This window comes from Amphiura filiformis, chromosome 1 (assembly GCF_039555335.1).
Source record: "Amphiura filiformis chromosome 1, Afil_fr2py, whole genome shotgun sequence".
Taxonomy (NCBI): Eukaryota; Metazoa; Echinodermata; class Ophiuroidea; order Amphilepidida; family Amphiuridae; genus Amphiura; species Amphiura filiformis.
The window spans coordinates 63,881,093-63,904,062 of NC_092628.1; the positions used below are offsets into that span (position 1 = coordinate 63,881,093).

Below are 22,970 nucleotides of genomic sequence, written 5' to 3' on the forward strand. Positions count from 1 at the left end.
ATGCTCAAGACTTTTTTGTTGTTGCGAACTTGAGATAAAACCATTGAAAAGAACCGCAACACATTTTGAGTTTATTTCTCCTCCAATGTCCATTGAATTTATTTTTTGTGAGGGAAGAGGCAAAAATTACATTTTTTACTATCAGATGCGATTTCCTTAGGCAAACAGAAGACTGTTTGCTTGTCCTCATCCCACTGACCATCACAACATTCCGACTGAAAAACTTTTTTTCCTCATTATTTTCATCCAAAAATCTTGAATTATTCTATCATAAAAAATCATCAAACACAAGGAAAGAAACATTTTTAAATTGTCTATGTATCAAAATCATGAAATTCATGTTCGCCATGTCACCATAAATACCAATATAATGAGAACAATATGTAGCATCACATCTCTTTAATTTGTAATAGACCTCAATGTATTGAACTGTGCATTTGAGGAAGGTCTTGCTGGCAAGAACTGGAGCATCAAATCGTTGCCTTCGGTCCTCAGCGAGTTGTAGACCTGAGAGAAAATGGATGAATGTTGGCATGCTGCATGGTTACTTTTGAAAAAAAAAAGGAAAAACCATTTTATATCGACCGACTGATCCATCAATCAAAAGTGATCAATGGACAAGCAAATTATTGTATTGTGCAATGACTTTGGTGTCTTGCTTGCCTTTGGCATGGATAGTGGTCCTACTTTGTGACTTTCTGTAAGCGATACTTGGAGTGGTATTTGTTAGTATTTTTGTAGAATGGCCTAACCAGAGATTGGCCTTACTAGACATTTTCTTTATTGGACACTTGCCCGGGACACTTGCTTGGGTTTATTTTACTCAAGGGTCACTTTACATTCTATGGTATTGCGAGGGCTCTGAACAAGATCTGCATCTGAACAAGATCTGCATTACATATCCTGTGAATACTTGGAAGAGACCCAGAAATCACATTCCCTCACTTAAATTAGGGCTAGGGATATTCAAAACTAAACCTTGGCACAGATTGGTTTTCTCTTTAAATTATCACGACAGAATTATTCTTATGATAAAGTCTTGTGATTACAAAGTGCCAAGTATAACATGTTAACCACTGACCGCAGTTAATATGGTGATGGTTGATTGCAGGGGATTGCCGGGATTGATTAATTGGTTGGTCATGTTGATTGAGCAACCAACTGACAGCCACATATTTATAATTATTCATAATTTATAAATTCACCATGGGAGGACATGGGCACAGCCATTGCACAACACATCCTCTGAACACAAGTACCTAGATTATCATTCACTACAAGAATAGGAAACTAAAATATCAGTATACATGGATTTTCACAAAAAATACTACTGCAAACATTCTGATGATCAGAGGGTCCTGTAAGTTATGTATGTTATGGCAAACTTATTTGTGAGAAAAGTTATCCAATGCATTCAAAAAGTTAGCAAGAGCCATTAATATTTTATTTTGGTTTTCATTTGACAAAACACATCAAATTTTGAGTGACAAGTTGCCGAAGTCAATTGCAAAACTTAAAAATGTTTATAAATTGTTGGTCAAAATATTTTAATAACATTTTAATGTCAGGTTATATAAAAGTCATGAAAACATTTTTAAAACATTTTATATGAAAACACACCACAACAGCATTTCAGAAAGTTTTCAAAATGTTATTGTAAATATTTTTGGCAACATTTAGGCAAAATATTTTGTCATACTGTAGTTACATAATAGTATGTTTTCAAATATGTCTTTGAATGTTATTAAAATGTTTTAAACTTCTATCAGCGCACCTAAGACAGAATATATGACTGCAAACTGTAACGCCCAACCAGCACTTGATGTTTATGGTAGTACCATCAACCATGTCACAGACTTTAAGTACTTGGGTTCCAAGATGGGCTCTAGTGCTGGAGACCTAAAAAGAAGAAAAGCACTAGCCTGGGCAGCTTTCTGGAAACTGGAACGCCTTTGGAGAAGCCCTTCCCTGCCAATCGAAACAAAAATCAAGCTGTTTGAGACAACTTGTGTTACTGTCTTTCTGTACGGGTGTGAGTCATGGGTAATCACCAAGGACATGGAAAACAAAATCAATGCCTTTGCAACATCTTGCTACAGAGTCATGTTAAACATCAAGCGTGTGGATCGGATTCCAAATGAAACCATCTACAATCTGACCAACACCACTCCACTGGTTGCCAGAGTCAAGATTCATCAACTCAAATTTCTCGGCCATATACTGCGTCTTGAAGACGACGAGCCTGTGAAAGAATATGCCCTTTATATACCACCACATGGGAAGAGGAAACCGGGACGGCCGCGCACACTGTACTTACAGTATGTCCAGCACCTCCTGGGAGATACTGAAGGGATGTTGCAGCCAAACAAAATTGTTTCGCTTGCCCAAGATCGCAATAGTTTGAGAACGCTTGTAGTCGCCTGCTCCGCAGCCGACTGATGATGGGCAGATGATGATGATGATGACCCTTTATATAACCCAACATTAAAGACATTTTTTGCAAAACATTTGGTGTTCGCTGTGTGTACAGTAAAACCACACACTGTGCTAGGTGTCAACTTTCCAGACATATTGGCATCTAGTCATAATGGCAGCCTCAAGTGGACTCACTCTCTTAAATTTATAAATTCGAATTTTTAAATATAGTGTGCATGACTGACTGACTGACTGACTGACTGATCAACTGATGACTGATTGATCAATAACCAATGAGCATTAATTTGGGTACAACTTTGATCCATTTTGGCTATTGATTTACTTTCCTTATTAAATCTGAAATTTTTCAATAATTTAATTTGTCATTGTCATCCTCCCTCCTGCTTGTGAGGGGCATAGCCAGGGGAAGCCAGGAAGGGGGAAAACTTCCCCCCACTGAAAATTTTCAGGGATAATATGGGGACAGCAAAGAGTAAAGTGTCCTTAAAATGACTAAAAATGTGACAAAAAATTGACAAATGGAGATGAAAATGTGGCTTTTCCCCCTCACACTAAAATATTGGCTACGCTATTGCTGTCTGTAGATGTTACTCCTGTTGGCTCATCAATTTGTTAGATTGATTATTACTTTTGACAGGGTGACTTGTTACTTTTTGTATTTATTTTTTACTATTATAGATGGTAATTACTAATTATGGAAAATCCCCAGGGTTATTATGATATACATCAAAAATCTTTTAGAGCAAAGTGTGTAGGAAGATTGACAAGGGGCCAAGTTAACAAGGGTTTTTAATACTTCCCCCAATTCAATCTACACAAGTCACAGTTCACATTATTGTATAGTCTGCAATGCTATTTTGGAACTTTGTGGGTATCAAATCTCATATGTCTCCACAGCCTAAGCTAAAAGTAACATTTATCATTACAACCATATGAAATTATTACAATCTGGCAGTAAATATGGGATGTATTTAGGTTCACATTGATATCAGCAGCTGGTAGGCATTGATTGGGTGAATCACAGCAAAGGTCAACATATTTTAAACCACAATTTTCTATATTTGGTGGCAATTTTTCATTGAAACAATGATTTTGAGAGAGCGTATCATAAGCTAGCAGGATGTTCATGTTACCCTGCACGTTTTCCACCACAGCAATGTCCTGGGCTTGGAGTGGGGATTCAGATATACAACCAAGATGGCTACAAGAGTTACAATCGCAGGAAAGCTTGCGACAAATTGACCGCGCAACAAAATATGTTCACATCAGACGAGGGAGTAAAACATGGTCAACGGTGCTCCAGCAAATACAGGGTAAGCCACGGTAAAAGAACTTGCCTGCATGCACTAGCAACCTGCCATTTGGACCAGTCTCATAGTCAACAGTTATGTATAATGAACTTTGACATTAAGTCAAAGGTTACATTAAAGATTGACTCTATGATTCGTCATTGAATGTCATGCGAACAGGTGAACTGAGACTTAATTTATATTGGCAGTTGGTAGTGATTATTATCATCCCAAAATGCTTCTCTGTTCCATTTCGGAAAATTTCCACTTCTGTGCCATTCTTGTTTGGCTATTACACTTGCCGCTTTCATTATTCATCTAGTATTTTGTTTTATTTATTATTTTTCATCCCTTTATTGTTTCTTGAAGAAACTAAATCATGCAAGCATTACTTCCTTGGCATTGTCCTGCTTTAACTCCCAGAATGCAAAGCATTTTAGCTCATGTCATTGTGATCATTGTCACCCATTTCATTCATGCACTTTGACCTGACAGGAAAAGGATACGAATGAAATGAGTGACTCTAATTAATAAAGGCCAAGTAAAACAAAACAACCTGTGAATTTTTTTCTTCCAAACATAAACGACAAGATGTGAATTTAAATAATTAACTTTATTAGATCCTATGTGTAGGCATAGTTATCAGGAATAATGTTTAAGTATTACATGTATTATGAGGAGTGTTAAAATTAATTTATGAACTGTGGCAAATAAATTGAGAATGTATCCAGCATTTTGTGTGAGATAAAACAACGAATTAGATTAAATAACTATAGCAGGGTCAAATGAGAATGTTAGGATGCACAGTAAAGTTGTCTCTTCTGTCACGATCAAATTCCTCTAATTAATATACAGTGATGAAAAACCCTTAGTACTCAGAGTCTAGTGTATCCTAATGTGGCACAGAAGCTATCAATGTTACCCTTTGTCATATGTTTGTAAAACTAACTTTGTGAGAAGTGGATGATAATAATGGTTCTTTTCTTTTACCTGGCCTTATCGTGTCTTTGCTTCTTGTTGTCATTATAAACTTTCAATCATTTATAAGAAGTGTTTATGATATTAAATGTCATGTCTTTTTCCACAGCTCAATAATGACTCTACTTTTAGTACTACACTACGCAAAAAAAGTTTCTTTATTGTTAGGAAATTTACCCACTATTAAAATCTAGCGACTAATTTTGTACGTGTGCTAAATAATCACATGCGGGTGATTGTCCTGCGCATTTTGACACCTTAATCACTACTCTACGACACTCCTGAGAAAAGATATGAATGTTTAAGTAACACGAGGTCGAAAAATGAAAATTGCAAAAAGGCCCATTCAAGTTTTCAGGATAAAAGAACACAAAAACAACAAACATGCAGATAACATTTTTTGTTTAATTGCTGAGCAAATTTCAGGCATCATACTGCCGCTTCCAACTACACTTGAGATTAATCTCTTTCTTTACCAGTCTTTCAATACTTTGTGTGTCCACCGTTGGCTTCCCATAAAGCAGCCACGCGGCGTCTCATGCTCCTAATGAGGCGTCGAATGTTACCTTGCTCAACCCCGTTCCACTCGTTGATAACGATGCGACGCAATCCCACCATAGTAGCTCATAGTTGTATCTGCCTTTATCTTCTTGTTGACTCGTCTCTTGTGCTGATCCCAAAGATTCTCCAAGGGGTTAAGATCAAGGCTTCTGGAGGGCCACTCAAGTGTCTCAATTCCTTCTGCTTCCAGGAATGTAGCTGTAATCATGACCTGTTTTGAATCCCTTTTCCAAATCCATCTCTCAAAACGTAAATGTCTTAGTACCCACTCACCTTTGTCTTTGATCATTCATCTGCACAATAAGCAAAGGATTATCCAACATGCATCAATTAAAATGCTTTAAATTGAAATTGAAAAAGCGGGAATAATGAAACCGTCTTGGATCAGTGAATCAGCTCTAAAACCATTGAATAGGGTTCTTTGCAATTTTCATTTTTCGACCTCGGGTTACTTAAACATTCATATCTTTTCTCAGGAGCCTCGTAGGGTAGTGATTGAGGTGTCAAAATGCGCAGGACAATCTCCCGCATGCGATTATTTAGCAAACGTACAACATTTGTCGCTAGATTTTAATAGTGGGTAAATTTCCTAACCATAAAGAAACTTTTTTTGCGTAGTTTATATGTTTACTCAGAGGCATCTGATATAGGGTCACCTGGTCTGATTAACAGGCACTGACCATTTTAGTTAGGCAGTTTAGGTCATTTTGCAATAGAAAGTGTCAAATTTTGACTTCAATATGTACCCCATGCCTATATGCTTACTTACTTACTTACTTAAGATGAGTGGTGTCCTAGAACTACAACAGCACGCCAAGTTCTTCTGTCCTGCATGGTTGTTCCCAAATCCATAACATCCAGTCCAGTGTCCTGTTTCAATAAATCCACGTATGTTAGAGGGGGGTCTACCATGTTTTCTGTCTCCATGTTTTGGTGTCCAATGGATCAGCTTGGCTACAGGCTCATTTTTGCTTCTGCCCAGAGAAACGTGTCTTTCTCTCTTCTGTGAACGTTTCGGTAGATCACCATACAGCTCTTTGTTCGTGATGTGCTGCTTCCACTTGATGTTGTATACAGCTCTAAGCATTCTTGTGTAGCAACCATCAAGTTCTTTACATAGTCTGGGAGGCATGGTCCATGCTTCGCATCCATAGGTAGTACGGATAAACGTGTCTTGAATTTCCTTGGGAGAGTTGACCTCCAGATTTTGTTAAGGCGGTTACATGCTCTCCATGCAGCTGCTTTATGTGTTTCGCCAGCCCATTCGGGCTGGTACCTGTTTCAGGTTTGGGGTCAGTTTACTCAAGAGATTATATTTTAGTGGTATTGGAATTATTTTTTTTTTTTACTTTTTGTGGTTAAATTTTTTTTAAATATTTTAATTGATTTGTTAGGAAAAGTAAGTATGTTTTGCCGTTTCAACGAAGAAAACAGTGAGTATTACCAAAGTTATGTTTGAACTAATTAATTATGACTTTAAAAGTTTAAAGGCCTAAATGTAACAATAATAGTTAATATATATAGCATCATATGGTCAGCAGAAGAAAATCTGACATCACCTATGATGTCATATCAGTGTCCTTGACCGGGGTCCTTACTCCTTGACCACTGAACAGCGTGATATCATGGACTGTAGAAATCAGTCCATGGTGATATCATGTTGATAACAGATCTATAGAATCAAAATCTTCATCATATCCTCGGATCATATCACAGATTCTCAACAATCTGTGATCATATGGGCCATATTGATGTGAAAGTAGTTATCTATCATATCCTGTGTCGTTTTATGGATAAAAATGACTCAAAATGTTATTGATGAAATGGTTGCTATCATAAACATCAGTTTTGTCTTTTCAACGGGAAAATCCGATGCAAAATAAAGTTTTAGGGCCTAGCTATAATATGGGCATAATTTATGCATATAGTATTGAACAATGTACCCCATTTGACATGCACTTATAGATAAATAAATTGTCTTACTTTATTAATTTAATAACTTCTTTATTATAAATAAAATGACACATAACTATTTGATTCATAAAATTACATTCAACAAAATGATTGAAGAGAAAACACACAAGGCACTAGGCAGACTGTTATAGAATGGAGTATGTAAGATGCCATGTCCATAGCTTCGCAGAGGAGTTTCCGACTAGCAATCAACATGATCAGCACATTCAGAAAAACACAGTTTAAGAGTGAAGATTGTAGTGAGTAACCAGTCCTTTATAAATGTGCTGGCCACTATCTATTATAATATAGTAGGCTTAAACTATACATTGCGAATTAATTAAGTTATTTTAAAATAAAATGTACATGTAAGTTAACTCAAACCGCAGTGTATATATCGAAAGCAGTGAAATCGGACATTCCTAAGCGAAGATATTGAGTTCGTAAGTTCTGGTATTACAAAATTGGAAATTGAGATATCGTGGGTAAAAAGCTGAAAAGACAAAAAAAACAACGACAACAACAACAACAACAACAACAACAAAACAAACAGACCAGAACAATTTGGAGTACATGTAATGAATTAAAAGAGTTGACATGAGATTAGGAATTAATGTTTTCTGCTGTTTCAGTGTGCATGTTCTCATCGTTGATGGTTTGGTGGACTGTCATGTAGATGTAAGCGTGATCCTAAAAATGCCTTTCACATTGACCAAAACTAATTACAAGACCTCTTCTACATTGAGGCTGGCTTTCCCTTTTAAAGGGAATTTTTATTACATCTTTTTCAGTGCAAGCCATCCATGCACCCAGATACTTGAAGTTGCTCACCTCTTATAGTTTGGTGCCATTTTTTGTCTGGATAGATATCTTTTGACTATGGTTGAAAGACATGAACTTCCAAGCATTCATTTTGAGGCCAACCTTTCCAACAGATGATTCAACCCTTTGCAGTAGCTCTCATTGGTGAATTTCCTCTGGCAGTAGGGCTATGTCGTCTGCAAAGTCTAAATCTGTGTTAGCACTTCAGGTCCGATTCGTCTGCTTCTTCTTTTCTCCAGCTGGAATCCAAGCTACTCTTCTCTGCCTTCAACTACCTCCCTCAATGCTTAGTCCAATACCACCACAAGGGTGTCTTCTTGCAGTACACCAGCAAGAATATCAAACAGTTCAGCTTCTTTCAAAACTGATGGGTACCTATCATTTTGATGCCGCCTGTACCATATAAATTTCATAAATTTCTTCACTTTGTCTTATTCAGAGCTTGTCTCCTGTCTCTTGTGCACAATTTTGAAACAAACCATTTGGTTTCAAAATATTTGTATCAAAACAAAAATACAACCAAAATGTTTGCAATATAAGAACAACTTATGGACAAATTAAACAGAATTACATGAACAATTTACCAATTCAGTAAAAATATTCTATGTATCCAATTATTTATTTATTTATCCTGTGAATTTGATCAAATTTAAAAGAGAAACGTTTGAAAAGAAACCAATTTTTCATGCAATATATAATGTTATGGCAATTTGATTTAACCTGAATGAAGGATAAAGTAATATAGTCATAGGAAACCATATGACATAAACTGTCGCATTAACATCAATGGTTATTACCTTTCAGGGAAACACCTATCAAATGATTGCAAGCCAATAGACCTGAAAACAGTTAGGAAATGTGGCTAATTTGCAAAATGTTGTATTCCTGTCTAAAAAGTCGAAATCAGAGGAGTTCTGCCAATAACTTTGACATGTTTGAAGTCACTTCAGATCAGACTATAGAGGTCATTCGTCGGCATTATTTCCGTTTACTTATGTGGTTCGGATCAAACTGTATTTATGAAGCCTCTAAAATGAACAATTCATCAATTAAATATTATTAGATTTTCATGAGGCAATGAACCAATAACAGCCAGTGACAACGCTACTGGGGGAGGGGGGCAAGGGGGGCATTTTTTCTTGCCTCCCCAGTTTGCCCCTCCCCCACTTATGAGGCAAAACCCCCTAAATTATGTAAATTTCCACTTTTTGCGGCAGTTTTTGCGCAAAATTTGTTGATTTTGTCCCCCCCTTGAAATTTACTTTCCCCTCCAATCCTGGTGCCGCCACTGATAACAGCGCTGCCTTTGATAAGTCAACTGCTTAGTGCCAGAAGTGGGTAAGTGCACTAGCTGCCCTGTGAACATTTGGCAATTTACACACAGTATATTGTACTCACAGCTACACATGGCAGCCATTGCAATATCCACTTCTGGCACAGAGCAGTCAAAGTGCTTTTCCTGCATGAACTTTTTGTCAATGCACAGGCTGAATAATTAAGAATATGCATGTATGCACTATGCACACATATTTCAAATATAGAAGCTGAGGCCCATTCTATTCTGAAAAATCAACTGACACCAATTCATTGGGGTTAGAAAGTTAGCTACATCGTTATTTTCTTGCAGTCATGTTTAGCCAGGGTCGGTAACCCTTCCTGTTTCAAGAACAATCTACATGCCATGGTTGACGAGTAACTGATAAGCGTCAAACGTTATGCGCCTCTGAGTCATTATCCCGCATGACATAAGCTGACTACTAAGGCTCACATTAATAGAGTCTATATGCTTTATAATAGTTTGTAACACTAAATATGGACAACCATATGAAGGCTGACTGCAGTATCTATTCCTTTATTGGCACCAAAGTTGTGCAGGCTCATCTATAGCCAAGAACATGGGAGTCCATTTAAAATAAATGTTACATGTAACAGTGATGCATACTTGTATGTGACATAATATATATCACACAAAACAACAGGAAACTTGAAAAGGGTCTTTTATCATAGTCAGGCAAGAAAAATAAGTATCTTATTTAGGTATCCATACAGATAACCCAAAACAGCACAAACTCAAAAATAGGGTATCTAATTTAAATCATTACCCTACAATTCCATCTACAAGCATATACATGAGGGTGTTTTTGACACCCTCCATTATTTGGAGTTTTAGCAACTATATTACTGATACTATGATACAGGTAGCTGTACAAACATGTATTTTTGTAAGACCAATCTATTGTTTTTGTGGAGCGTGTCTGCATTTCATCTCTTTCGTCAAAAAAACCTTCATTTAGAGGCATATATGCTTGTAGATGGATTTCTATGGTATTATGTAAATACTTGTTTAGGGTATGACAACAAAATGCTAGAGGGTTATTTTTAATAAAGTATTGTAATAATATTATTGCTTTTACTCTGGCCATGAAGCGGTCATCACATTGACAGCTTTTGGTCTGAGGACCCACCTTCAAGCACTGCCTCAAATAATCACAGGCCTACTTAGGCTCACTATTGACCTGGATGTACTCAATTACAAACAATTTAACATTTTTTCTTTTCTTTTTCTCCCCTTTCTCTTCTACTTTTCTTCCTTTCTCTTCTCTAATTTTATCTCCTTTCCCCCTTTCTCCTTTTCTTTCTTGTCAGTCACTAAAACTGGGAAGTTTGATATTGTGTCCCCCACCCTTCAGAAAGTAGGGGTGTGTTCCCCCCCCCCCCATGATCGACACCGCTGTTATGCATCCATTGCCAGCACCAGCAAAACCTCCCAAAGACCTGCAGCATATGAACAAAAGAATAACAAACAAACTCAGGAAATATATACAGGACACACATCAGGCAACTAACTACCAAAAATGTGTATTCAGCACACACCCTTTAAAGTTTTATGCATGCACAACTCTTGCCGAAGGACTTAAAAAACCTCACCTAACATGAAACGCATTGATGGCATTTGGCGGATGATAGCAGGACATAAAAAGAACATAAAATGAACATTAAAGAACAACGAGGGATTTACTATAATACCACCCATTTCTTCTACATATATTGGGCCAATCCGGCGATGTGCGACAGGCGCAAAACTTGCTGACGGACTTAACGAACATCACCTACTACAAAATGAATTCATGGTATTTGGCAGATGATAGCAAGACATAAAATGAACATATAATAAACATTGATGAACAACCATGGATTTTCAAAAATACCATCCATTTCTTGTGTGTAGGGCCGATCCAGCGAAGTATAACAGGCGCAATAGGATATATGATAGTAAGAGGCTGTTGTTGTGTTTTATGGGTTTTTTGTGTGTGTTATTTTGCTGTTGTTTGTTTTGTTCTAATAGCACTAAAATATTGCCGAATGTTTTTTTTTTCCTTTTTTTAATTTCTTGAAACACAATATACAACAAAATTTTGACATTTATTGATCATGACTGCTAAATTATATCAGCATTTATATTGACTTTAAATCCATGACACAATTCAGCAAGCTTCAGCACTGAGGACAATGTTGTATTTATACATCATTCATATTAATGTCAAGGTATATTTATATGTGTTTTTCCCTACAGATAGCTACAAGCTCAACTATGTTGAAGTTGAAATAGGTCCACCCAAGCCTGGCAGGTAAGCACTATTTGGGTTTTCTGAACTGAAACAATTTTGAATGCCTCATTAACCCTAACCGCCCTGAATGTTATAAGATACAACAGGCTGGGTGCCTTCCCTTCACCGCGCGGGGGCGGAACACAAAGAACACCTCCGACCAAACCCTATTCAGGGCGTTAGGGTTAATGTTGCTCCAATATCAGTCTTTTTATCTATCTTATGTATCGGAAGTTATCTGTTATCAGCATATCACCACCTGCAGCACATGCTATTATACATGCTGAATGTGGTTTTATGAGATAATTGTGATTTCAAATAATGGAAAATTATGTACTGCCTTAGCACTACTTTCGGGCTCGTATACTATCAATAGAGGGTGTGTCAACAACCGATATACGCGCTCAGTTGAACGCCTCTCTGTTGCTTGTGCTACACGCTCGTTATTAGTCTGTGATGTACTTTCTAACAGTAAATTAAATAGTTTATAATGCGAACAAAAATCACAAGTACAACATTAAACAGGTAGTACGATAGATTGAGTAAGTGTGAGACCAAATTGATAACTCTGGTATGCCAAAGAGAAATAGTAATAGTTTTCATATTTTGTACTTTTATTTTCTTCTTTGTGTTCATCTAGGGATGGAGCAGAGAGAGGTCCATTTATCAAGTTATCCGATGGTGGAAGTGGGGTTAATTACAGCACAATTATTTTTCCTGATAGAGATCAAAAGTGAGTATGAAATTGAAAGAAACAAACAACAAACTAACAAATTGTTATTGTGTCTTTTTTGGTCAAGGCTAATATAGACTATAACAGCAGATATCTATTTATAGTTTGATCAGTTCGTAATCAGCGGGAATTGTTAGGCTTTTACCACCAGCCACCACCCCATAAAGTAGACCCATGTGAAAAGTGATATAATTGACCTGCATGTCGCAAGACGATTTTCAAAATAATATGTATTGATATTAATCCGCGATATTATAAGGCCCGCCAATTACGAAGCTTATCAAGGTGATGCTGACGGGTTATTCACAGCCCAATTTAAGCTCTGCAAACCCTGGTTTGTAGCTATATATGCTGGTAGGGCATTCCAAATGTATAAAGCAGAGTGTGGGACAAATGATCTTTTGTTGAAATAATAAAAATTATGGCTTCAATGTTGTGGATTGCAAGTGGTCCAATCTTACTCATTTCACCACTTGGCATGATATAATAAGCATTAGCCATATTCTCCCTGAGACAGGGTAAATAATTTAAGTAAGATTAAAACATACCTGTACAATTTCTTTCCTACAGGTCTGATGGTACAGAGAATCGTAATAGTGTTGGAAATGGCACCTCAAAAAGTAACCCAAAACTGGAAAGAAAAAATAGCAAGAAATTGGCTAAACAGGTAAGACAGTGCATGCATGATCAGTGATGATTGCTACTAAAATACTTTCTGAGTGCAAGTGTAGCTCCAAAAGATGAGTGGGTTTCTGAAATAAGACTCAGATCAATGTAAGGTCCTTGTAAATAAATGAATTAAAAGAGAGAACTTTTCTATACCATCAGTCATCCACTGCAAACACCAAGCATAATTTAGGGGTACCGGTTTTTAAAATCCATGTTTGAATTTTTAATTTGACTGTACGCACACTCAGTGGCAGCACTGGGGGGGGGGGCATTTAAAAACTCTTTACCCCCAGTAAAAACCCAAAATTCACTTTGCCACCCCCTCAAAAAATCCTGGGGTCACCACTGTGTATACTCCATCTACAATGGCTTAAGACCTATGTTATGTCGAGGACCAGATAATTCAATGTGTTCATCTCCATCTGATCCACCAAATCATTTGATGAGATATCAGACAGGTACAATTAACCAGTATAAGGTCTGAGGTTCAAATCCTGGGATTTCACTAGTTCCATCAGTTTTCATTTATGCATTGAGGAAGAGAAATTAACCTAAATTTATCTTAATGTCGCTTGTTCTTTATTAATCTTTGCAGCTACAAAAACAGAAAATACTGCAGCAACAAAAGCAGCAAGAGCAAGAATTGCTGCAGCAGTTTTACACAGAACCTCCTGTATTGGATCCGCAAAACAGGCCAGATGAACCCATTGGAGGCTCTGCTCCAACTTCCCCTGTGTCAAGGAGGCGAGCTCTATCCACGCCTTCCATTAATCGTAAAGTTCCTACAGAAGCCGAGCTTGCAGATGCCATCAAAGCTCGCAAAGAGCGAAAGGACCATGAACCATCAACAGTAGTACCACCAAAGACTCGTACTTTACCTCCTCGAGAAAAACCATGGCTGGAGGATGAAATGCAAGGTCAAGAACCTATTATTATGACTAAGAAGGATCTCAGTGCTCCTCAAGGTACAAAACCTATTGAATTGTCGCATGCAATGAGAGCTATGCAGATGAAAGTACGAAGAAAGTCTAGTGTTGAAGGGTATCCAATGGAATTTAGCCATTCTTCTGAGCATCCTACAACCATTACTAAATCAAGTAGTTTTGGACCTCAGGATTTGAATTTGACAAATCCAGAGCCATGTGCTGAAATACTTGTTGATGATATGAAGCAATCCAAACCACCTGTGCTTAAGAAAAGTAAGTCTGAACTTGAAAAGGCTTAAAAAAAAAAAAAAAAGAGTAAAGACAATATTTCAGTGGATATTAGCCCAAGTGGTAGTGAGGCATCGTCACCAAGAGACTTAGAACCAAAATCAGCAAAGGACAAATTACGATTCAATTTTCCATTTTTCCAAAAAAAGTAGAGGCTCTCCAGATGGACAAAGTATAAAATCTTCATCTTCTCCCATTGTAACATCTCCTGTAGATTTCAAATCAACACTAGTTGATTTTGATCCCAAGAAGCAAGCTCATGGTAGGAAACCTGTACCTCTACCTAGAAATCAAGTTACTGGTAGAGAGTCTTCAATAGAAAGCATTGATGTACCTTGTAGTCCAAAGTATAATGAGAGACCAATGCCTTCCCACCAAATCAGTCACCACTACAACAAACCCAACAACAGATGCATACCACACCATCTCTGGCATGGATTGATAGTCCATCTTTTCATCAGTCAGAAGATGAAATGTACATGAATGTGGCCTTCTCCAAGCCCAACAAGCTTCCATTGCCTCCTCAACAGTCACCAGGAGCATCATCCCAAGTACAAAATGTTGGTCCACCGTTACCGGGTCACCCATCACCGGGGCAATCACCGGGGCAATCTGGAGGAGCTTCTTCTCCTGGATTGGAACAACCACCTCTACATCGCTATGAAAATGTGTTTCTAGAAGAAAGAGTAGACAGGTTATCTGGGACACAAGTAAGTCATAATTATTTGTATTTTTTTCTTCTGAATTGTCAGAGGATTAATACAAATCTGAATCATAAATAATAAAATAGACAAGTTCTCCACACCACGTGTGAAGTTTGAAAAAATAGCTAGATAAAATGTGATCGTCAAAAAATTAGAAAAATCATTAAGTAACATGACTGTTGCCATGGAAACAGAATAAAAAGCTCAGGTTACAAAATAGCCAGCATAGAAGAAAAGATTACCTCTTCTGAACATTTTGATTATAATTTGTCCATTTTAAAAACTCTTCAAAATCATTAAATGGAACACTTTTGGCTGCATGGCCTCTGTACTGTAATGGTATCCTGAGAGAGATAAAGTGCAGCTAGTTTAGCTCAAATAAAATATTCACTTTTCTTTAAGTCTTGAGCACAGCAGCTAAAGGGAGTATCCCATCATGCATTGCAGTCTATCTGGTTGCTCCATAGCAAATGTATACAAAATAGGATACAAGAGCCGCTTAAATATTGAGGGCTATGGATAGTTTCACAATACTTTAGAGATCATATTTTTTCAAACAAAAGTCTAAGCACCCCTGATATAAGCAAGTAATTGAAAGTTGAAGTGAGGGATTTTGTGTACACTTTCTATGGCATGTGCAGTTCTACTATGGTACTGCAGAGCATGATGGGATACACCTATCAGCTGCTGTGAGTCTTGAGGGTTTTGATACCTTACAGCAAACACAAAACATTTTAAACAGATAATCTGTTTTGGGTTTTGGTTTTGGCAAAAACATTTTAATAACATTAAATGTCGGGTTATATAATGGTAATGAAACGTTTTTAAACTATTTGTATAAAAACACACTTCAACAACATTCTTAAAATGTTGTCAAAATGTTATTGAAAAATATTTTTGCAAACATTTTTATGCCAAATATTTCGTGAACACTTAAATAACATTTATTTAAAATATATTGCAGGAAGGTTTCAAAAAATGTTGAATGTTATGAAAACCTTTTTATACTCATAACCTGACATTTAAACAGGTTTTTTTTTGGGAACCTTTTCTAACATTTTGCGAATAATGTCTGAAAAATGATAGTGTCATTTTGGTCCATATTATGTGACAATGGGCTATTCCATTTAAAATCCACACTACCCCTGTGGAAGATTTAGCTAAAGTCTTCCACAGAGGGAGTATGAGTTTTAAATAGAATAGACATTTGGGTAACTTCCATTTGAAATACTCACTCCAGTTGTGGAAGATATAGGTAAAGCCATATTAACATTGGAAAAACATACTCCCTTTGTGGAAGATATTTCCAAAATCTTCCACATGAGTAGTGTGGATTTTAAATGGAATAACCCAATTTACTGTAAAAATTTGTCAGAATTAATCTTTAATTTGATATGAAAATGTTTACTACTTGATAGTAAACATGTCAAACAATTTCATGTTCAAACAATTTCACTCTCAAGACGTGATATGCAGTTATCAACCTATAAATAGTTCCACATCATAGCCTATTCACCGCAGAAGAGATGATATAACAGGATTAACTACCATGGCAATCGCTTAGACAATTTTTGAGTATATCGTGCTGCACTACAAGCAGGTTGCACTCATCACCTGTGTTTGTTCGATAATACCGCTCTTTTCAAAGATACTAATCTTACAGACAGGTGCGAGTGATCCAGGTCTTTATCCCTGTTCTTTGACATCTATGGTTCAATGCAGAGGTACCACATGAACGTACTAGTGCAGTGCAATATATTAAAAAATTGTTTTAACCTAGTAGTACTATGGTAGTTAATCCTGGTACATCATCACTTCTACGGCAAATAACTATGATTATTTTATGAAACAATAATCACAAGTCATCTCTGGTGTTGCACCCCTCAGGACAGACCATCCAGTACAGACTCAAGAGGTAGCTTGGAGATGAATAAACCTGTTCCTGCACCACGTTACTATGGAAGTAATGTAGACATCTCCACGGCAACATCACCTGGCCATGTCGGTAGCCATCCTGGACACTGTAGGAAGGAAAGCTGGGGTAATGCTGCAACATTTGCAAGCCATGGCATATCACCAACCAGTCACCATAGAATGTCACCAAAACATGACAGTCCTTCAGGAAGTCCACGCACGAATGAACTCAGTTCTCATCTGAAAAATAACACTGCGACTAATACAGTTCATAATAGCCATATAGGACAAACTGGCCGTGCCCTGAGCTCAGAGGGTGTGAACTTAAAACCCAAGAATAGCCCTCCGGTTCTCGGAATTCGTAGCTCAGGATCTCTAGATAATCATAGCAATGCAAGTAATCGTGGTAGTGGTTCCGCAGAGAGTAGTAACCGTGGTAACAGAGGACATCGCGGGAGCAATGCTAGCCTTGGGCCTGATGGAAGTAGTGTGAAAATGTTAAGGAAAATGTCCCAGGATAGGATGCCACCCAGCTTTGGTGAGTATAAAAATAGAAAACACAGTTATTTTGGGATTCTTAATAACTGACAACTCACGCAAGTGCCATCATGTTACATATTTTTAAATAAGTTTTTGGATGTCTGTATAGACGAATAAATCATGAAATAACCTCAAAATAACCTGTTATTTACCTAAATTTGACATACATACATACATATCTGTATGAAAACTATAATTACACTGCCACATAATGGGTGCTTATACATGTCTGCAATTTCCCCCTGATTCTAAAGAGTCCGGTCAAAATTTATTTTTAAGCGATCATTTTTAAGTGGAATGGCAATGTAGAATAGCATCATAGCCTTAGTTCAGAACAGTAACATTAAGGGTCATATATACTCCAAAATCAAGGTAGAATATTCATTCAACAAGTGTTCATTATTAAATTTATTTAAATTCATTTTTGCTTTCTAACAAATGCTTGTTGAACAATAGGGTAAAATCCATAGTGACGGATTGTGAGATTTCACAAAAATGGTCATCACATAGTGACGGATAACTTTGGCATTCTATCACATAATTTGAGATGTACATTTATAAAAATTTTTACATTTTGGAAATAACTTTCAAAAGGCTACTTTTAATAGATACAAGAATTGCAGAACATTAATGGCAAGTTTATTATCTATATACAATTCTTCTACTCAACATTTCTCAATGTCCATTTCTTGATAAATTTGCTAACAATATCCGTCACTATGTAAAACACCCCCAGTTTTGTCATCTGTCACTATGTAATGACTGGAAAACATGGTTAAATATGACCAGGGACAGGCGATTTGCGCGGAAAAAAATTGCAAATTGCGCGGAGATTGCGCGGAACTTTTTATCAGTGTAAATCATGTATCCCTGCCCATAGGGAAAAAATAGCCAATTGCGCGGAAAAAAAGTTCCGCGCAAATCGCTTGTCCCTGAAGATGACTGGAAATAGATTGGGAATAGATTGAATAACAAAACCTGTTGCATCAGCATCATTTATTCTATGTCTTAAAAAGTATGCAGCAGCCTTTATAATATAAATCAGGACTGTGAACCTATAACGAATTTTAAATCATCTCTTAATCATCTGTAACTTTAGAATGGCAAGCAAATGCTAGGGGACAACACACATATACATAAAGTCAGTCGTAAGGTCACCAATAAAGGCTGATTGACCCCAGAATATGTGAAAAAATCAATCTAATTTTATATCAGCACTCTCTTATAGAATTTACTCCTGGCGAGTCAGTAACGGCAGTGGATGTCATTGAGTGCAGCTTTGAATCGTGAGCATTGGCTCAAAGCACAGACACACACCCCCACACACATTTTTAGACTCTGCACAGGTGCATGTACAAAATAGCTATCTCAATGCATTGATGTCACTGATTCACAAAAAGTAAAAATACTGTCTAGTAGATTTCTAGTCAAATAAAAAAAAAAAAAAATTCTGGTTTACCCTGCGCACCCTGTGTTTTCAATACAATTCTGGTTTGTCCGGCGCACCCTATTTTTTTAGGGTTGGGGTTTAGGGGTATACTTGTGCGCAGGGTATACCAGAATTATTCCCAGAATTCATGTCAAATCTGACCCTAATAGTGTCAACTTCGACACAGATTGAGTCAGATTTAACATGATTTTACTATACTTTGATCAGCTCTTAATAGGCGGGAATTGTTTGGTTTTTGTTACTGCGCGATAAATAAAGTTCCAACCTACGCATGCGTAAATTCACAAAAGCATGCGTCATTCAGGTAAAACGCAAGGTGCAGTTCGCGTAGGTGCTGTGCCTAGCTGTGTGTACGCCATTCTGTATCAATCCACGATGTTATGAGTCCCGCCTATTACGAGCTGATCAGAGTATAAGAATCTAGTCCAATAGACCAGTGTATACTTACTTAACCTGTTTACTGAGTATCCAAATGCTTTTCACCTTGTGTTTCAGCCGCACAGCCATGGTACTACGGAAAGATGCTACGTCAAGAATGTGAATACCTCATGCTGTCGCAGGGCAAGTCTTGTCAATACCTGGTTAGAGATAGCTCACATAGGGTAAGCAAACAAATAAATGAAGTAAAGTAATTAATTGGATTCTGGGAAATCTTAGCACCCTTCATAAGAATTAGCAACAAACAACTTGTTTGTGAGCTGATAACGTTGTGTTATTCATTTGCATATTCCTGCATAAGTGTAACACAAGTTACCAATCAGGATGTTTTATGTGACCTACTCCCACAAAATGAGCGCAAAGTTGCACGCTGATAGTTTTGAGACCCCGCTCTGGCTGCTGAGTTGAGTTCTTTATTTAATGCAAGACAGTATAGTAAGCATAATTTATGTCTTTGTGAATGTGACATTCTGCAAGCCAGTAGTATGTCCATGGGCGCACAAGAACAATGGCGGCATTCACAAAGGGCATACTGTTGGCTTGTACAGTTGCGCATCAAACAAGGAACAATCCACTCAGCAACCACAGTCTCAAAACTACAACTTGCGCCTTCATACTCATTTTATGGGGGCAGGTCACATTGTATAGTGCCAGGAGCAAGCATAATGGTTGTTGTCAATCCATTTTGTCCAAGTTTTCATATTTCATGGCCTGCATCTGCAAATCTAAAATGTTGTAATTTCCACAATTTCTATCCTTTCATTGATTTATATTTTGTATTGCAGTTGTGTTCACAGCAATCAGAAAGGGATTTCAGCACGTTCAGTGCCATCCCAAATAAATCAACTTCAATTTTCCATATCTTCAACCACAATATACCTGTAACAGTCAATATTCTCTGTGTCCTCCACAGGTTGGCGATTTGATGTTGTCAGTGTTATACGGCACTAAAGTTCACCATTACGTCATCCAGACCACTCCAGAAGGCAAATTCCAAATAGCCCATCATGATTTCAATTCTGTGGAAGATATTCTAGATTTTTATCATCAACATGTCATCATGTATTCTCCCAACCAAGAACCTGTGTACCTACGAGATGCATTTGTACTTGATCATTGACATATGATTGCAACTGATGTTTTACATAGTGATGGATGTCAAAACCAGGGTGTTTTACATAGTGACAGATGTCAAAACCAGAGGGTCAGTTTTACATAGTGACGGATGACAAAACCAGAGGGTCAGTTTTACATAGTGACAGATGTCAAAACCAGGGCGTACATGGTGATGATATCTATCGCCCATTTTTAACAAGAAATGGACATCTGGAAAATGTTGAGTAGGTGAATTGTATTGGGCATAGATTATAAACTTGCCATCAATGTTCAGCAATTCATGTGTCCATGTTATTTTCAACATTTTAAAATCATTCATATCACATCTGTAATAGATTGCCAAATCTATCCGTCACTATGTGATATCCATTTTTGTCACTATGGATTTTACTATATTGTTCAAATCCATCAATAAGTATATACACCCAGAAATGTCACATTAGTTTTCTTATGTACGGGACAACAGAGTAGGTATAATGTGACCATCCAGTACAACTGAGCCCGGATGTGGCCAGTTCCACTATTGCGATATGCTCCATTGAACTTAACAATAAACAATAGGAAACAAAGGATTTATTGACTGTTTTATTGAATTTTCACTACTTAAATGTCAAGTATTATAGACATGATATACATCATTTTAAAGCTAATTTCAAGCAGAATATTTTGGTTGAATATCTCAAAAATGATGATTGTCGACTTCAGGGCTCAGTTGTGCTGGATGGTCACATATATTATGTGCCGCTGATATGGGTCATGTTTTAAGCCTCTTACTATATCGATATGTCTTCTATACTTTGATCAGCTCATAATCGGCGGGCCTTATAAATATTTTATTTTGAGAATTGTCTTGTGACATCTCGCCAGAAGCATCACAAATTATTAATTGAATTCCTGTACTTTGTCTACTTTCTTTAACACACAAAATATAGGCCAGACAGGTCAACTAATAGCACTCTTAACGTGGGTTTACTTTTTGGCGTAGTGGTAAAAGCCTAACATTTCCCGCGTATTAAGAGCTGATCAAACTATATGATGCAGCGATTATATGGATGAGTGTTTTATATGTAAAATTTGATGATACAAATGGGTAATTTTGCGAGGTGTTTGCATTACCACCACTATGACAATTAAGTCTAAGAATGGGAAAAGGTTACTTTTTGGAGGCTACTATATGAATGGGTCATATATTTGTATAATTTGCTACTATAGATTTTTTACCCACTGGTGGCACACTTGTCCCAACTCACTCTTTCATAAATTTACATAAGTGTGCACCAGTCATGCATTATGCAAGCTAGCGTCAACTGCTGCATACACGCCATTCTATATCAATACATGGTGTTATTGAGCCTTATTTTTTTGCCTATTATAAGCCAAACAAACTTTAAGTAAAGATTACATTTAGGGCGCAGTCTCGCATTCTGGGGCTGTAGATATTATGTGCAATCTGTTCTAGTGTATTTGAGGTATACCTTGCAAACATCATACCCTGGGCATTCTCCTGATAGAATTCAACCTTGGAATGCCTCATGGCAAGACTCAAGATTGTAACTATAATTATCTTAATTAAGTCACCAGTTATTGCAGACCTGACAGTCCCGAATCTGCATAATTAAAACTAACGTTCAAGCGATACTAGAAATTTTTACCATGTTTTTATATTTTATGCTGAACTAACAAGGCCTAAAACATATCAAACATACCTAAACAGTAACAAACCACTTTGTTTCAACAAATGCTCCGTGCACAGAGACACTTGGGTCCTGATAGGACCAGGCTCAAACAAATTGCTCAAGTCATGCTGGTTTATATCAAAATAAAAGAGAAATATGTTTGAAGATTAAAAAATATGAGGTCACTCCCAAGAAATAAAGTGAACAATTTTACCGTCAAAACAAAAGAAATTTTAACTTTTTTAAAAATAATTTGACAGTAGCAAACTCAGAATATTTGTGTAATATATTTTAGCTATGCATGCTGGTATGTATAAGAGTAATTAATGTTTTTTGTAAAAGGTAATTGTACAAACTTAATATGTGAAACAGGTTCTGGTAACACTGTCATGATTTGTTAAAAGTATATTTTGTCACACACAGAGGCTAAGGCCCCGGTTTGCATGTTTTTTTGATAAAAATCAGTGATTTGCTTAATTTTTTTATGATAAAAATCAGTGATTTGCTTAATTTTTTTATGATGAAAATCTGTGATTTGCTTAAATTTTATTTGATGACAGATTGTAAGTATTGAAAGGAGGTCCAAGACCCCTTGTGAAAAAAGGTACAATGATCGTACGTAATGGCGCTATAATAGGTTCCTAGCTGAAGTTACTGGTATCACAAACCTTATCAAATTCATTTTCTTTTGTTGAAAAGTGTGCATGATTCGGTCCGAAACTTTGTTCATGTCTTTGGAAAGCTAAAGGAAGATTCTTAGTAATTTGATTGGTTCAGTGGTACATACAACCTTGCATTAACATGGTGAATTTTGAGGTAGAGTAACATAATCTCATTATACCAAATGACAGATAAGCATAAGATAGTTT

At 36.9% G+C, this 22,970-nt stretch overlaps 1 protein-coding gene across 1 annotated transcript; it reads left to right on the forward strand.

The window, feature by feature from the left end:
- Positions 1-3,283: 3,283 nt before the first annotated feature.
- On the forward strand, positions 3,284-22,314 carry LOC140162275 (uncharacterized). The gene is made up of 9 exons (XM_072185520.1): positions 3,284-3,749; positions 11,614-11,668; positions 12,288-12,380; positions 12,951-13,047; positions 13,645-14,268; positions 14,620-14,973; positions 16,855-17,419; positions 19,367-19,473; positions 20,223-22,314. Exons 1-9 carry the CDS (start codon positions 3,557-3,559, stop codon positions 20,427-20,429), a joined length of 2,295 nt encoding a protein of 764 aa, XP_072041621.1. The 5' UTR covers positions 3,284-3,556; the 3' UTR covers positions 20,430-22,314.
- The last annotated feature ends 656 nt before the right edge of the window (positions 22,315-22,970 follow it).

Excerpts from the sequence above, each read along its gene's own strand:
- LOC140162275 (XM_072185520.1), top strand. The coding sequence starts at position 3,557 with ATGTTCATGTTACCCTGCACGTTTTCCACCACAGCAATGTCCTGGGCT. Across the intron at positions 3,750-11,613 it reads GGTGCTCCAGCAAATACAGG|ATAGCTACAAGCTCAACTAT; the intron begins GTAAGCCACGGT and ends TTTTCCCTACAG. Across the intron at positions 11,669-12,287 it reads GGTCCACCCAAGCCTGGCAG|GGATGGAGCAGAGAGAGGTC; the intron begins GTAAGCACTATT and ends GTGTTCATCTAG.